This window comes from Bacillus rossius, chromosome 1 (genome assembly GCF_032445375.1).
Source record: "Bacillus rossius redtenbacheri isolate Brsri chromosome 1, Brsri_v3, whole genome shotgun sequence".
NCBI classification, from domain to species: Eukaryota; Metazoa; Arthropoda; class Insecta; order Phasmatodea; family Bacillidae; genus Bacillus; species Bacillus rossius.
In genome coordinates, this window is record NC_086330.1 from 136819472 (window position 1) to 136837658 (window position 18187).

An 18187-nucleotide genomic window follows, 5' to 3' on the forward strand; every position below is an offset into this window, starting at 1 on the left:
ACTATCAATATTCTTTGCATCTGAACTACCATCAGTCTGCAGTACCTAAAATATTCAAGACTCTTCTGAACTGTATTTGTGATACAAGTTTTGGCTTGTAATTAACAGCCTGTCAAAAAAAATTTTAACTGTAGATTTACTAATTTCAAATTATTTTAAATTAGTTGTTAAAACAAAAGTTGTTAAAAACAAAGTTGTCTTACCTCGTTGAGATATTTGGCACGAGTGTCCTGATCTCCAGTCACTTCAGTACTTGACCAATCATTCAATGGTGAGTCTGCACCTGGGTAAGAATGATACACGTATGAGCTGTATGGACACAGACAGCATTCTCTCATGAATAATATTGGCATGCATACTTGGACAGTCCTCTGAACAGAAGCACCCGCAGTCACTAGAATCCTATCTCTGAGCTCCTTGGTTCACTACCCCAAAATGCAGATTTTATTTTGAACCTTGAATTCTCGTGAGAGGAGCCTAGAAGACACTACTATGATGTATGCAGAAGCAAAAATCTGTAGGCTTCCCAGGGGACGCTGTGGAATTACGTTTTGTCATTCATGGCACAATTTTTCAAGTGCAAGTGGGCGTTTTGATTCCAGGAGAGCCCCCCCTCCTCCCGGGATTTATGCCCATGCAAGTAGGTTTACTGGAAGTGCTTCGCTCACCCCGCAGTCTTTTTTAAGACTGGCCACGACTATCCTAATGGCAAGGGAGATGGCTTACACTGTAGCTTTTCTCTCAGTTGACCCAGGTTATTCCTCCCCTGGGCAGGAAAAACATCAAGATATTGTAATCTTAAAACTTAAATTACAAATGTTAGTTAGTATGTATTAGTTAAAATAGTCAACTCTGGCACGTTAGTGTAAAACGATCAGTTACAATCAATTAGTAAAGGAGTCCATCTAGCACAAGAGGAGAGAGTGGAATAGTGGGTGAAGGAATGAATGAATTCATGTCTGTCTGTGCATACATGGTGTATGTGCATGTTCAAGAATAAATAATAGCAAAGTACGTATGTGTGGGAATGTAAAAGAGCATAAATGAAACAGTTTAAGTTTTTTTTTTTTATGTGTGGTCAGGGCAGATCAAGGAGGATGTTGTACATGTTTGAAACACATTGCCGTCATTATGATATGTCACACACCATTCAATCTCAAATACAAAGGAATATATGTATGGGAAAACTCAATTTTCAATAAACATTGAAATATGAAAAAAAAATTTGAGATGTTTCACATACTGAAATCTTCATACCAAGAATATCACAATTTACACTTTTAAAAAAAATTTTTTTAAAGGAATATTGAAGCAAAAATACTTTCAAGACCAAAATCGCTACGGTATTTAAAATATCACAAAAACCTTCAGGAAATTGTATTGAATCCTATGGTGTTAACTTAATTCCCGAGAAGCCAAACTTAAAATACGCACGAGTTGTTCAGGCCACATAACAAACACAAATGCACATAATGTACACACACACAAAGAGTAAAAAGAGCCTTATAAATGTGACGTCTTGCTATCCATTCTCCAGGCTGAACTAAGAGATGCATAAAAAAAAAAAAAATTCTGATTGTTTACAAGTCTACGTTAAAATTGTAGTGTCTTGTCAGTGGTGAAAGAACTATTGCTACATGGAAGCTTGTCCTAACAATCTTATCATCAGAACTTTGTTGAGAGAACTTAACATTATTTGTGATCAGAAAACTTGTCTGCAGCAAGGGTCTCAGGTATGTGGATAAATTTTTAAACTCAAAACAGGGTTTATCTAAACAGACAGAAAGAAACTTAGTTATAAAAAAAGTTTACTGTGTTACCACAGACGCATGCAAGGCCCACGTAAAATATTTGGTCCAAGACTACTCATGCCAAGGCAAGGCACATTTGTTTGGCACTATGTATGCAACAATTATTATGTTACAAGCAGGTTTAGCAACATCACCAGGATGTTAATTCTGAGTGTAGGGAAGGACTTCAGTCATGTAAGTTTCATGCCAGTTCCAAGTGCGGTAACAAAGCTAAGAACTAGATGGCAAGAGTCGTAAAGGAGCTCACTCGCTCATGCCTGCTCCTAGTGAGTCGCTGATCACGACTGAGTGCAGGAAAAAATCATAAATACTTCCAGGTTATCATCAGATGGCTGTCAGGGAAGCACACACCAAGAGATAAATAAATGCCAAACACATAACTATCTGACCAGTAATTCTTGAGGCCAGTTGCATGTTACAAACATTTTAAATGAAATCATGACAGTCAGTCTAACAACTCACAAATGATAAGTATGAAATAGGAGTCTTCAATGCAAAACCATTATCTAGGAAAGCATGCATTTGCATCAGTTTGCCTAGATGAGGAAGACTATATGTAGGCATGAATTACAGTATACAAGCATCACTTAAATCTTATTGGGTTCAGTCTAGGCTTTCTACCAGTGTTTCTGAATCTAAAGTACATATGTACATATAGTTTATATATATATATTTTAAATACCTAGTCTGTAAGAGAACCTTGTAAACATGAAATATTGAATTGTAAAACAAACTTGAAAGACATTACATGTTTGTATTAAATAAAATAGATAATAACAGAAACAAAATTGAGTTTATTTGCACTATTCTTACGTACAGTGTTTACAAAAAATATGTTCTATTTACAGCAAAACCACTATACAACAAAACTGAAAGAACTGGATTTTTGTGTGTGCTATTATAAAGGAAACAATGGTTGTAAGTTTATGTACCTATTTCTTCTCAACATGTAAAATTTTGAGTGTGACTGTCACAAGTATTGCAGTGCATTTGTTATATCAATTGAGTTCTGAAATAAAAGAATTTATAGTATTCTATTCATATTAGAGATAAGTCAAACACTCAACTGTCATTCAATTATATCAGTCAGTCAGCATGTAATAGGCTATGAAAAATAATGGGGGGAAAAAAAAAATTAAACCTCTAATTATTAGGTATTTTTCTTGTTCATCTTCCCATTACTTTATTAGCTTGATGGCATAGTTTTGTAGTATTCTATTTCTGCTATGAATTTTTTTGTGAATATTTAAATAAGAATATTTTTACTTTGTGTTCCTTTTTCATTAACTATTTACAAAAAATTATATAAATTGATATTTCTGTCAATTTATTATAACAGAGTTTACACCTGAAAGAGAAGAATTTTTTTTTGTTAATACAGGTGAAAATGCCTTGTTATATACAGTTTTGACTGGGACATAGTAAACCATTTGTTGTAAGGAGGTTTTTGTTATAAAAAGGTTCACTATATAGGTATTTTACTGTAATGTTTTTAAATCTCAAAAATTACAAAATTAGTTCTACAGTATCTAATAAAAATGACTATTGTTATATTGCAAAATTATATAAATTTACAGTTATAGCTTAATAAAAAAATCTAAACTTTTTATAAAATGAGGGTTTACTGTATTTAACTGATTCAATCCCTGTTTTTGTTGGTTCCCTGATACTATTCACAACTGGTTTCATTATTTAAAAATGTTTCATGTTTATTATACTTTTTTTAAATTTAACTTCATTAATGACACTTTGTGAGAAAATGATATTAGAAATATTACTAAACAATATCTTGAAAAACAAAACAGGTAACGTGTGATATCTACAGTAGTGTTATAAGGAGCTTTAACATATTTACGGGGCAGCATTCACACACACAGAGTCAAGGCATTTACAGTCATACATAGGAACTTTACTATGTAAGGCAGAAGGAAATTAGGGGGGTTTACACATTCTCTTTTTTAAGAAAAATTACTTTACAAGATACAAGACTGAGAAGCAAATTCACAGCACTCGGCAAGAAGCATGCACCCACTGTGTGCAAAACCTGATTTACCTGTGACACCGCACTATCAACTACTTCATCACCTGCCATATCTATTATGTCTGAAAAAAATTACAAATTAATACTAATTATCATTCCCAGAGGATTAACAGTTATTTAAAATCACTCATGTACTCAGCAATTCAGTAAGTAAAAACTGACAATAGAAATCTGTAAAGTTTATTTATATGTCAGTTTTATTCTTGTACACAAATCTAAAAAAATATACAAAGTGTAACAAAATATACTACTAAAAACTTCTATGAATGTTAGAAAAGAACAATCAAAAAATCATAAGTTTAGTATATTTTAAAACCATTGGATGAACCAAATTAATTGGTTGTGTAGCATGATGCTATCTAGGTTCATCTCATTGAAGCTGAGAGGCCCACCGAGTTAATAAGACAGAAAAATATGCAGACGGACACATCCACATTCAGATTTACAGTGTGAAATCACTACACATCACATGTGCGATAACTCCTTAAAACATTTTGCAGGAACATACTGCAAGACAATAATGACCCAAAGTTTATATTTAGTTTATTTTAATACATTTTATCGTAACTACCTACTTCATTCTGTTTTGATAGTGCTACACTTTAGGCATGCCTCCACAGCTGAGAAGCACAAGGGATGGTCCATGGTTTTATTTTTAGGATAACTGAGGTGTAAGGCTGTGTACTTAGGCCATATTAGCATTACTGAACTGCAACATAATCTCCAGTCTAGCGGCCGATGATCCCATAGCTGTTGAGAGAAGGGATCCATCGAGCTGAAAATTCTACTCGGATCAAGGGCAGCTTCCCTTCCTCCCAAAGAGGAAATACAATTTAATCGTCATAGCATTAACTATTTGCACACGGTATTCGTGAACCGTTACTAATGCAGATGACAGCTGGTAAATTCTGGTATGTCAAGATGGTCCATTTAATCTGGAAAAAAGTGACTGGCTGAAGAACTTATTGCGATATTACATTGGCCAATGCAGTTGAGCAAACAACATGAAAGCAGTGAAGAAATAGGGAGTTTAAAAATTAAGCTAAAAGAGAAAAATAATTTTATAAAGGAACTTGCAGATTCATTCAGGTACTTATTCCTTTAGTTATTGTTTATTATTTGATAGCACCATGGACTCTCCTCCCCCATGAAAAAAGTTAAATTCCAAAAAATTCCCCCTTCCATTTTGAGCTGGATACGCACATGAGTCAGTTCCAGGGGCGAACCCATATTCAAAATTTGGGAGGGGTGATTTGGTGGAGGGGGGAGAGAGGAGGGAGACTGGAGGGTTTTGGGTAGTAGGTATGGAATTAAAAGGGGAATCAGAAATTTTGAAAAGTAACAGCTATTCAGACGTCTTGAAAAGTTTTTTTTATATCCCCGTTCATATTAGTTATGAGGGTTATTGGGGAAGGGAGAGGGGGTGATCTCTCCCATATCCCCCCTCCCACATGTCCGCCATCGCTCAGACCCAGACCTACTGATGAGGTACAGTGTGGCTCAGACTTCAGTGGGCAAGATGGAACTGGGCAAAGTCCAGATGGCTTTGACCGCACACTCCCTACTCTAGTGAGAGGGAGAGCCAGTCGTACGAGAATGAATGAAAAAGCTATAAATGTCAACGTTATCACACTTGTGCTAGCACAAGGGGACCAGCAGGTGCGATCTCAAAGTCGGACCTACATGTCTGTATGAACCAGTGAGGACTTATGCCCTAAACGGGACAGTGCACCCACTGTAACAGTACACTTAACCTAAGAACAAAAGGAAAAACCTTTAATCCTTGTTTAGTGATCTGCCAAGGTTTTGAAAGAGATCTATAACTCGTTAGAAATGGATGATTGTGAAAATTACTATGTGAATATGGTAACACACAATTGATAAATAAACAGAGACCAAACAATCATTCAAGATTCTACCAACCTGCCTCAGCTTGGCTGACACATTTTTATGAATAACTCTGTATTGCAAAACAACTTTTCTCCTATCGCCCTTCCAACCAATACCAGGATGGTGCTACCTCTTTAACCAGAGGTGATCCCAAGTAAGGTAGCCGCCTCTCTTTTCACCTGAGGTTATAAACTCAAAAAGAATTAGTCATAACAAAATGAATCATAATTTATTTTCCTCATACCCTAATCACCAAACTTACTTATTTGTTTATCACTAAACCAAAGTATTGAATGCTGTAATGAAAGATTTATCCAGAATCCAATAACTGAAATGGACATTATTGGATCAAGGCTTACTGGTAAATCTATACAATGAAATGATTTTTTAATAAAACACTTTATGAAAGTGTTATAAAATGTATCTCATACTACGTACATTAGAAATGACACTGCAAAGGGAATTTGCGAAGTTCAAAAAATGGTGAAAACAGTCTTACCTGGCAGTAAAGTGCAGTCTGGAGAGTCAACAGGCGATGGCTGAGCAGAGTCCAGCATGTCTGTGGGTGACAACAGATCATACGTTGTCACCATCAGGTCCTGCACTCGAGACTTGTCCCTCACCACAGATGGACTCAGCTTGGCCTCCATCATTATCTCCCCGACACGCTTCCTCACATCGACACTTGAGCTTCGCGGCAGTGTTACCACCTCGGTGAGGATTTGGCGTTTCTCACCACACGTTTTGACCACTTCTCTGGCAGCATGTTTCAGTGACTCTTCCAACAAGTAGTCTGTAATTCTGTCGCCTCTCTCCAGATTGATGGCCTCCTTTTCCCGTTGACGAACTGTCACCAGAGGAAAAATATCAGCGTTCAAAAAGGATTGCTCTTTGAAACTGAACTCATCTGCAGGAATAAAGGATGCTTCAAATGACCCATCCACAACATCTTCTCCTGACTGTACATTTTCCTGCTCCAGTTTTGATACCATCATATTATACTTAGGAGAAATATCACCTTCCTGTGTCGCAGTGTTCACTGTTGAACTAGCATCTGCAATCGGTTGGCTTGTGCTAGTTGTTCCACAGTTTTTGATGTTACTCAATGGTTCTGACAAAACTTGCTGCATAATTAGGTCAGTTATTCCTTCGACAAGTGAAATTTTGTCTGGAGAAATAGGCAAAACTTTTGATTCAGTCAACTGCTTGTGGGAGTCAGTAAATTCTTTAGAATTTATTTCCTTTCCAGGCTCCTCGAAGAAACAAACATCTATCTCCGAATCCAAATCAGAGGAACTCCTTGCTTCAGCTATTTGATTGTCAGACATAAGTAAATTATCAGTTAATTCCACCTCACAAGCTGAAATAACATTTGTAATATCTGTTACCTGGACACTTCTATCTTTGTTTGTATCATAAACTTGCTCTTCACCAATATCGTTGTCACTTACTTTCTGCAGGTGCTCTTCAGTGGCCAACATGTCTACGTCTTTTACAATAAGCTTTTCTTCCACTTCCTCTTTGAAAATATTGTGTTTCACCTCATCCACAATAACATTTAAATCACTTTCAGTTTTACTGGAATCCACTGTAATTACAATAGTTTGATCTAACTCTTCAGGTATACTACGCCCATCAACTACTTCAAGCTCACTCAAGTTTTCATTAACATCCTTATATTTTCCTTTAACATCAGAAAAATGCTCTTCCCTGGTGCTATCATGTGTTTGCTCCCCATATTTGGATTCACTACTGAGCTGACTTGCCTCATTTTCTTCCTTCGCCTCTAAATCTTCGACAGATTGTGAAGTTTCTTGTGCAAGGTCAGAGGTAACTGATCCAGCTTCAAAGTCATCACTGTACCTGTCACAAGACGCCCTTTCATTTGCAAACTCATTACGTAAGCTTAGAATTTCCTCAATTTCTTTACTGCAGATATTCTTGTTACTATTATCACTGCATATTTCTTCGACAACCGACACATGGTCATCGTACGACTCCCTTAACTTCACCGGGCTCTGAATGGCCGTAGGGATGCTCAACTCCTGGGACACTGACTTTGGGCTGCTAGATCCATGGCTGCTGTTGTGAGAGCCATTCTCGCGTTCCGAAATGAAAGACATCTCCCTGCTCTGGTCCTCTTCGGAAACTGCATTTGACACGGATGCCTCATTGCCACTGGAGTTGGCGATCTCCTCTGGGACACTTTCTTGTGCTGTTGACGGCACACTCGCTACGCTCTCCAGGTCCGACACAGAGACGATACTGTGATTGGACAAGACACTGAGGACCTGCTCTGCCTCGGAACTGCTCACCGACAGTACAATTTCCGTGCTTCTGACGGTTTTACTGCTGCAATCCAGTCCAACACTACTGACTGTGGCATGTGGTTTTGCTGTCTGCTTCCTCTCAGCCACCCGGGGCTGCTTGATCTTTGGCCTCATAATAACCATGGAGGAAGAAGAATTTAAATCTTGCTCCAAATTGTGTTTGGTTTCCTGAATAAATTTTTCATATGCCTGAAAAACAAATTTAAAACAAATAAATGCTACCTCCTGAAACAGTCCAAGCGGAATTTTCCAAAGATAATTTACTATTACTTAGTGTATCTTGACCAATTCATTTGTATTTTTTAACCAGTTGAAAATTAAAAACCAAAAAAATGTACTCTGAACTGAGTTACAGTGACCCCAAAATATGGCAGCCTTAATGGTCTCACCCTCCATGATAAGCTTTTGCATTTTCTTTATGGAATTGTTGTTTTAGGGTGATTCTTACAAATGTGTTACTATATAGGCAATGCAAATGATCTTTTGTTCCAATTTATATTTTGTTGCAAATTTGTAACATGCTTTAATTAGCTGCAATTTGTACATAGTCAGGTATATAATCTAATACATAGGTATATTTCAAAGAAATACTACCTACTGTAGCCATTATAATGGAGCGACTTCCAGTTTTTTGTTTCATAGTCCATAGACCCCAAAACCATCGTCAACTCAAATGTTCTATACATATCACATTTTTAGGGAACATGATAACTGCCTGATTTTTCAAAAATCACTTACAAACTGATACATAAAATATAATAATGGAAAATATCTGTCAAGTAGGTTAATGGGCAATATCTGACAAAAGGGGTACAAGTGGGGGTTTTATGAAAAACAGAAAAATTGTTATAACTCCCATAATATGATATCACATCAGTTTGAATGTTTTATATCTCGTAGGGGTAATACCAAAAACTTTTCACACTACTAAATCTGTTTTAATTACTTGTAAGTGGTATAATTTTTATCTAAAACATTGATCTAAAACAATTTTTGATGAAATGAACCACTGCAGAAACGGTATCAAAAAAAAAGAGGGTAGAATTAAAAAAAAATCATAAATTCTGTATCATGAACACTATTAAATCTATTCTACTTTATTGTAAAAACATAAATTATAAATTATAACCTTCATCTGAAATAATTTTTTATTCAACCAACTATTACTACAAAGCGTGGAAAGTAACAGAGATTGTAGAACAAAAAAAATAAATAAATAAAATTCTTAGTAATATTACAATATTAAATTTGTTCGAATTGTCTGTACACCTCATCAATATTATATAAAACTTTTGTCTGAAACAATTTTTGATAATACAAACAATTATTGCAAGGGGTTAAAAAATCCTGTAATTGGAATAAGAAAATAAATTAATAAAACTCACTACCATGAATGTTATTGAATCCATTCTTATTTTTGTTTAACTGTTTAAATATTATCTTACACTTTTGTTAAAATAAATTTTTATCAAACCAACCATTACTGCAAGGGGTGAAAATAAGGTCTGAAAGTATACTATCAAAAAGTATACTATCAAATCTGTTATAATTTATTGTATAAATCCTAAACTTTTTTGATGAAACAACGAATTATTATCATAAAAACAGGGGTTGAAATTTAAAAAAAATTCAAAACTTTCTTAGTATCAAATTTGTTTGAATTTATTTTTAAATACTTATTATTATCATCTTGAACTTTGGTGCAAAGCAAATTTTTATAGGATCATGTTATAATGAAAGGGATGAAAAATAGTTTTTGAAGGTCAAAAAAAATGAATAATTATCTTAGTTGGCATAATATGTAATTCATTCTAAGCTATTCAATGCTGGATTCATTAAGTTAAAACCATTCATAATATGTTCGCTGCATGGAAAAAGAGATAATTTTAAAATGATTATTTTGTAATATTGGAGAACATAAATATGTACTTTGAAATTTACCTTCGCCTGTAGACTGTACCAAAAGTTATTTTTTTTGCTTGACTAATTTCATCATGGGCATGCCACTAGATATTGACTTAAGAGTGAGAACTGGTTAAAAAAATTTTGACGGATGTTCATACAATTTTCACACATTATTTTATGAAGTTATTTTAGTTGCCTGTATAAAAATTTGTAATTTTTTTCCTTCATTTTTTTTTAGAGATATTTCACTATTAATTATGATAATATAAGGCTTTTTAATAAAAAAAAAACCCAAGGAAAACACATGTCTGAGATTCTGGCCACGAATGTATATAGCCTTATTTTGTCACAAGTGCAGTAATTCTACTATAAAATAACTAAAGTGAAACCCTCTGTTCAACGGGATTGAGCAGAAAAATAATACAATTGGACCAATGACACACACAAATCATTATGGAACAATTATATGTCCAACATTTATGTCTGCAGTATCTGGGAATGCTCTGCTAATGGAAGTAAAATGCAAAAAATTTTCACTTCTGACAACTGCAGGGTTCTGGAATACTGCTCTTTAAGCAGCATGCGTGCGTGTTACACCACAGCTCATAAAATTGACATACAGATGAAATGATACAGAATTGTTTTATATCCACCACACATTGGTGCAATGTCTAGAACTCTCAAATTAACTGAAGGAAAAAGTAAACTTTTGCAATTTTTTGTACTTCTTTCCACAAACATTCATGGAAAAAGATGAGCAGATAAGTGCTGCCAGGGCAATATCTGCAGCAGGAAACTCAAATACGTTGCCACTCGCCAGATGTAGCGAAACTGGCAAGGCAACATGAAAGGAGGGGAGGGAAGGAATTATCTTCTTCATAACGCATCACTATCACGTCACGTCTTGAGGAAGGGTTTCTACACAACAACTTGAAGACCTCTTCATTCACCGAGGCAATGTTCAGACGGTAATTCTGCCAATTGCAAGAGCTTGGCAAGGTTACGAAAAATTTGAGACCTGGCTTTTGGTTATCATTTGAATTAAGTTTGCCGTTTCACAAATTTAGAACCCTACTAAATAGTTTATCTATAGTACGGCAAGATACTTGTGAACTTGCGCAGACCCCAATTTGTGGCGTGACGCACACTGCCGTCACGTGATAGCCGCCAGGGGAAGTGGAGGGGATCAGTTCCGCGCTTCACTCGGCTGCATGAGGATTGCGTCAGCGCGTCATGCCGGGACCTGGGTTACACGGTACAACAAGCGAGCCTATCCCATCAACCTCGGGAATTAAGTCGAACCTTATTCCAGGACGACCCTTGCGAGGACAGGTGCGTGAAATTGTATACAACGTTGCGACGCATCTGAAAGAAAAGAAGTTGCTGTGCAACAATGTTACTGAAGCGACAAGTGCTGCGACGGGTGTGTCTGAATCAATGGTAAAAAGGATTGTGGCTGAGGGAAAAGTAAAAAGTAAAATTGATCTGAACTTTTCAACACCTACTGGCCAAAAAAAAGAATGCAAAAACGGTTAGAAGTCGTCGATTTTACGTGTGGTGCTGTGAGGAGAAAAGTGCATGAATTTTACACTGTCAGGAAAACTGTCCCAACTTTAAATAAATTAAAGACGGCTTTGCGAGATGATGGTGTTTTGGACAGCAGTAAAGAATGTTTGAGAAAATTTAGAGAGACTGGGATTCCGTTGGACAAAGTGTCAGTCAAGGAGAAGGATTTTGATTGAGAAGCCTGATATAGCAGCATGGAGGGGGCGTTTCCTAAAAGAAATGCGCAAGTTCCAAAACGATGGTAGTTCAATCATTTATGTAGATGAAACGTACATCCATGCTACCCACAGCGTTAGTTCTTGTTGGCAATCGGACAATGAGCTGGGTGTTACAGAGCCAATCGGGAAAGGCCTGCGTTTAATAATTGTGAATACAGGAGAAGAGGAGGGATTTGTACAGAACACATTGTTGATATTCCAGTCAAAACAAACAATGGGAGATTATCATACTGACATGAATTTCGAAAACTTTTCGAAATGGGTTACACATAAACGGCTTCCAATATTTGCCTGAAAACTCCGTCATTGTTCTCGACAATGCAAGTTATCACAATGTACAGACAAATAAGAAGCCGACTTCCGCTAACACCAAACAAGTGATTCAAGAGTGGCTAAAAATAAACACCGTAGCTTTCTCCTCCGACCTAACAAAAGCCAACCTACTATTACTTGCGAAACAAGTGCCCACTTCCAAAACTTTCAAAATTGACGAAATCATTAAAATGAACTCCCACGAAGTAATAAGACTTCCACCCTATCATCCTGACCTCAATCCGATTGACTTAGTGTGGGGATATATTAAAGGACAAGTGTGTGAAGAAATATCATCCTCACTCGAAGACAAGAAGACATTATGTGAACAGCTGTTTAGTAGCTACTCTAAAGAGCAATGAAAAGAATGCTGCCGGCATGTGGAAAAAATCAAGAATGAATACTGGAACAGTGATAGGTTATTAGATACTGAAATAGATAAGATTATTGTTAAACTTGAAGAATCTAGAGACGAAGATTCCTCTAGTGAAATGGAAAATGCCAGCATCCCATAAGACTCAGATTAGGTAAACAACATAATAACTATCTAACTATTAAAATATTACGTTGGCATCTTAAAATTATATATCTATAATCAACACGCGTTTTTGCGTCGAACATTAGTGACGGAAAAAGTAGTGACAAAACGCAAATGTTCTGTATTTTACCTTGAAGAAAATGCTATTTTTACAGAACCCTTAATGAAATGATAATTTGATAATCAAGCCTCCAAAGAAAGAGTAATTTTAACACATGCAGCATTTTTGTTTATGATAATATAGTTTTTTCACAGAGAGGCCTTTTATGACTACAAACAAATAGCGTGACTGTTAGCATGCTGATGTTCTGTTAACTTGATTAATTTTTGTAAATATGTATGTGTTTGAATGATTTGGACATGGGTTAACGATGTAGTGTATTTTCCAGTTGTGATTACATCATGCAGTTCATGCGTTATAACCCTTGTGTCGCGTTCGTGTAAGACGAGCTGACACTCCATCGCCTTGATTTGGAGGGGTCGCCACGTCTTCCCCTCCAGACACTGTCGTTGCGCTAAGGGGCGGTAAAGGGGAAGGCATACCATGCGCACAGCGATAACAGAGATGGTCCAGATTTAACTTTTCCCCCTATAGTAGGCCCTACTGTTTTAATAAATACAATAAAAATATGAAACATCGTACAATATGTTTATTTTATTTAAACATGTTTGATTTTAACTTTCTTTTGGTATGCATATTAGTGTGTTTGATAACAGCTACATTATAAATCAAACTTTACTTTGAGGAATTTATTAAGGTTAAAATTGAGTGTGTTCTAGTTTAGAAACAAGTATTAAGAAATGAAAATAACAGTGAATTGTGTATATAATTAAAATTCATGTTACACTATTTAACATAGGTGCAAAGTGTCAGAGATCTTTAACACAACTTATAAAAAAATTACTTTTGTTTGTGGTATATACCTTAGGCATTTAATCTATAGTTGATTTTATTACTTAACAAACCCAAGTACGTCTATTGTAAGTCGATACCATCATAAAATATAACTTTTGTGAACCTAAAATATAACATTTTAAAACAGTTGGTACAAAATGGCCATGCTAGGATTTTAGATAATTATGTATGGCAACTATACTTCTATATGCTTAGTGTTTTTGTGGAATTTCATACAAACATTTTCACATAATCAGCTGCCAAATTATTAGTGAACACATATTTCATTTTAGAGTCTTCTTGGCACAACACATACCATTGTTTTATAATGATATCTAATTTTTACTGTATGTGGATATAGAGTGAGTGGGGAAAAAAAAGCATATTTGGGACAGCTTTTGTATTAGTTTAGACACCTTGAAGATGTCGCAAAAATGTACATTTAAATTTAGGTCTCTAGTAATAACCAAATTATTACACTAATCATGCACTAGCCTTCAAGTATATTAAAGTACGGTAACCATTTTGCCTCTCAAAAGAAAATCACGCCAATCTTAGACAGTTGCCACATAGCCAATGACACTGTTTACGTGTAACGGAAGAAAATGTTGGTAGCATGAAATCAGTAGTTCATTAAAGCTTTGAAGTGGTGTGAATATACTTTAAACATACTACAGAACTGCTATTGCAGTCATGAAAAATTACAGTTATGCCAACTCCGAGTAATATAAAAAATGATTTTATTATGATTCGTTGGACATACATAGAAAACAAAATGCATTTGCTCAGTTGTCTTACACCTAACTGATAAATCTGAAAATTCCTGGCTTACTGCAGTTATCATATTACGATATACACCACCATTTTTTTAATTCCACAATGATTTATCATGAAATACATTCCCTTGATGGTTTAAAAGTCCTGTGATTAGAGAGCTCATGAAGTCAATAATAGTATTCAATAGTATGTAAGGTAAAGGGCCTACAAATAACCAAAGTAAATCTGCTGGCTTCCTAGTGAAGGAATAGTTTATATGCAGTCAAGGCAACGAAAACGCATGGTTACACTGTAGTCCTTGGCTTAACATAATATTTTAACCCACATAGTATATCCCATATTCATCAAATAATTCTTAAATATATTTTCGCCTTCTTCCCAAAATAAAATAAAAATTTTAATGATTACCTATCTAACTTTGTGTTTTTGTGTATCTATGATGATTTTTCTATCTTATTAAAAATTGGAATAAAATTTCATGTTAAATTTTTAATATTTAAATTGGAATATTTTATTTTTGGTTAAAATTTTTTTGACAAACACACGAAATTCACATAGCTATTAAACAGTATTTCGCAGTAGCCCGTAAAGTATGTATCTCATCACAAACCTATATGCTAATTCAAACCATTTATATTTTTAACGTTAATAAGAATTTAATGCCCTTTCTGAAGCATCTGCAGTAAGATTTTGTAAAATGTATTTGGGTGAAAATTAGTTAACAAACACAGCTCTTTAATTCAGTTTAAAAATGACACAACTTTAACTGTCAGATCACTTACTCGCTCATCAGATCACTTACTCACTCACTCTCTCTCTCTCTCTCACACACACACAAGGTGTGTGTGTGTGTGTGTGTGTGTGAGAGAGAGAGAGAGAGAGAGAGATAGAAAGAGAGAGAAAGAGAGAGAGAGAGAGAGATAGAGATATCCTCAGACAATTCACTGTAAAACACTGAATCAGGTTCATTTAGTTTTAAATAGAAATGCCTCCACAAACAGGAACTAAAATTAATTTTTTTACAAGTGTCTTTTTAATTCTGAATGAAACCTTAATGTTTTACACTTACATAAAGCAATAAAAAATACTTATTTTAACACATACAATCTGACTTTGCCATGGTGCATTTTCACAGCGACAAAATAAAAATAGAATGATGCTTGGTAGTATTTTATGTTGTGTAATAATTTCACTATTTCCTATTTCTTATCACTACAATTTCTCATCATGGTAGGATTATTCAATTTCAAAACTTACTCAATTTCAAATACACAATTACAATGGATAGTTGTAACATAAATGAGATAAGTTACTACATAGTAAACCAAACATTGGAATATCCCTCAGTTTGCTTACAATGCATATTGAGAACAAACTATATACATATTTTTCAAAACTTCTCTTCAGTATGAGTTGATCTTGTATAAGCACACTATGAATGTTTTACTCAAAATGATATCACCAACTTATTTTTTTAATAAATAAATAAGCTGCAGTCTTGTCTGAAAAAATTTACAGGTCAAATGGAAAAATAAATCGGCAAAGTGTGGAATGGCAAAGCTAGAAGAAAAAATGAAGCTCACTATAAGAGAGCAAGTTTAGGCAAACAATATAAACTCAGTTTTATCTCTTGCGGTTCTCTTGAGCTCGTGCCGCTAGATGGCCGTCTCAGACACAGTGGCAAAAGATAATCGTCTGTGAGTGACAGCTACGACACTGCGCTCTGTGATAATTTTGTGGAACTACTTGAATAGATTTTACATGATCCTTTAAATCGGTTGGGAGCACCTAACTAGTGCTTACTCTTGATGTGTTTCCATAGATGAATAACACTTGTAAAATAGTGCACCCTAATTTTAAAAATATATTTTCATAAAAATCTATAATTAACAACTAATTCAAGATGGTGGGAAAGGTTGAGCCTTAAGTCGAAACAAGTTCAAGCAGCTAAAATAATAAAACCCACTAGTATCTGCTTCTGTAAGGATTCCTCTTTTGCCTTCAGCTTCTCTCGCCTGTTTCTCTTCTGTTCACGGTGAAGTTTTTCTGCCTCCTGCTTTCGCCTGTCGAGCTGCTCTTGCAGGGCTGTGATTCGACCCTCCACGTCGCTTTGTTCCGACAGTGTCTCTGAGGAGAAGAGGTACTTGTTACCGACAGTTCATGCCAGTTCAACCACACATGAGAACTTCCAGAGCACGAGGTGGGCCAACACACAAGCACTGACACCCTAGAACAGCCAAACAGCCAGTTACTTAAAAGTTAAAGACATTGTTACAGTTGTATATCCGCGGGAGTGGAGGGGCTTTAGGGGCTGAAGGCCACATACTTCCTCCCTCCATTTTATGGGTGTATGTAGGAGGGAAGAATTGGGGGGGGGGGGGGGGGGAGGTGATAACCCTCTCCCCCAAAATCCTAAAAAAAAAAATTTGAAAGCAAACAGCAGGATAAGTGGTTCTATTTCTCCCTCCCCTTACGATCTTGCTCAATTTGGAGTGGCAACTTAAAAAGTATTAAATGGCATTTTCAGTAATTGTATATGTTACCATCCAAAGCAAATGAATGCAATAAGGGATAGAGGGAGAAATGGTGGGTTGAAGATGGAGACAAACGGATGAACCACAAATAAGACTTGTTTTACAGTAGTCTGCTACATACACTTTTCGTCTGGAAAGACTAGATTCTATGATTTATTAAAATCTTTAATCCATTTCATTCTAAAAAATAAAATTCTTGGTGTGACTATTTTTTTTTTACTTTTACAAAACAGGCAATATAAGCACGAATGTGCAAATTGTTATTTAAATAATTTTTTAATTTAAATAAATGGCAGAACCATCTTAAGAAGTTTATTTGTATGATTTTTAAGAAAGTATGCCAGAAAGTCCAATAATCAAAACATAGATTATTTTTACCAGCTTGCGATTTTAAAAAAATATAACTGAAATTACTAAAATATTGACTATTTTTCATTTGATATCAGATATAAAAACAATTTAATCTGCCTGTTGGAATGCTCATCTCCATTCTTTTTCACAAACTCACTTTACTGAATTAACACATTCAAGTGACAAGATTAATGTTCCGCGTGAAAAGGCAATTTCTATATAGCACCTGTACCTTCTAATTTGCATTAACCAGAAAATATCGCATTTCAAATGCGGACATCTCGAGAGAAATTGCATTTTTTTTTCTCTTCTGGCCAATTTAATTTGAAGGAGATATGGCTTTTCCACCTGACCGCTTCAATTAGTAATATATGCAAATTTTTATTGATTTTTTAAAATATTAATCTTAGGTGTTAACACCAATAATAAATATTTACTTAATTTAAATTTCAGTTTAATTTCCATTCTCCATACAACATTGCCTATCTGCATCTAAAACTTACAGCATAAAGAGACCTGGGATATCAGCAGAAAGAAAGCAGGAACACACCACTAAACCAATTGGTTTCAATACTTACTTTAAGTATATTAATTTTTAATACTGATGCAACATTTTCCTTTAATTTGATTTCATGATTTTCTTTGGTAAAGTTTTTTTTAATGTTAAATTTGCAAGTTAACAGTGAAATGATTTTAAACAAGTTACATGAGATCACACATGACTGAACATGTACCATTTTGAGAATAGATGAATGATTCGTCTGAACCACTTGAATGTCTGCGTTTGTGTCTCCTGGACGGCGGCAAAGACAAGGGCATCTTGAGGCCAAGCTCCAGTCTCCTGCCGCACTTCTCTGACGGCCCAGACGCCTGCAGCGGCAGGCTGGAGAAGCTCCGACTCCTGGAGACCACCGACGACTGCTCTTCAACGTGCTCCGGTGTCTGGGTGCTTTTGCTGCTCGACTGATTGTAGTTGGAGCAGTCCTCTGAAACAGTACTGTAACAAACACATACACAAT

The 18187-nt window shown here is 35.4% G+C and overlaps 1 protein-coding gene across 2 annotated transcripts in view; it reads right to left on the bottom strand.

Annotated features, from left to right (window-relative positions):
• The window catches only part of LOC134546197 (microtubule-associated protein futsch-like), an 843281-nt gene that overhangs the window by 23297 nt on the left and 801797 nt on the right, over nt 1-18187 (bottom strand). For both annotated transcript variants that reach the window (XM_063388803.1, XM_063388804.1), the window contains 4 exons: nt 17903-18165; nt 16250-16410; nt 6242-8261; nt 204-283 (listed from right to left, as the gene is read on the bottom strand). In XM_063388803.1, the coding sequence (XP_063244873.1) occupies nt 204-283; nt 6242-8261; nt 16250-16410; nt 17903-18165 (2524 nt within the window). The remainder of the gene's footprint in view (nt 1-203; nt 284-6241; nt 8262-16249; nt 16411-17902; nt 18166-18187) is intronic.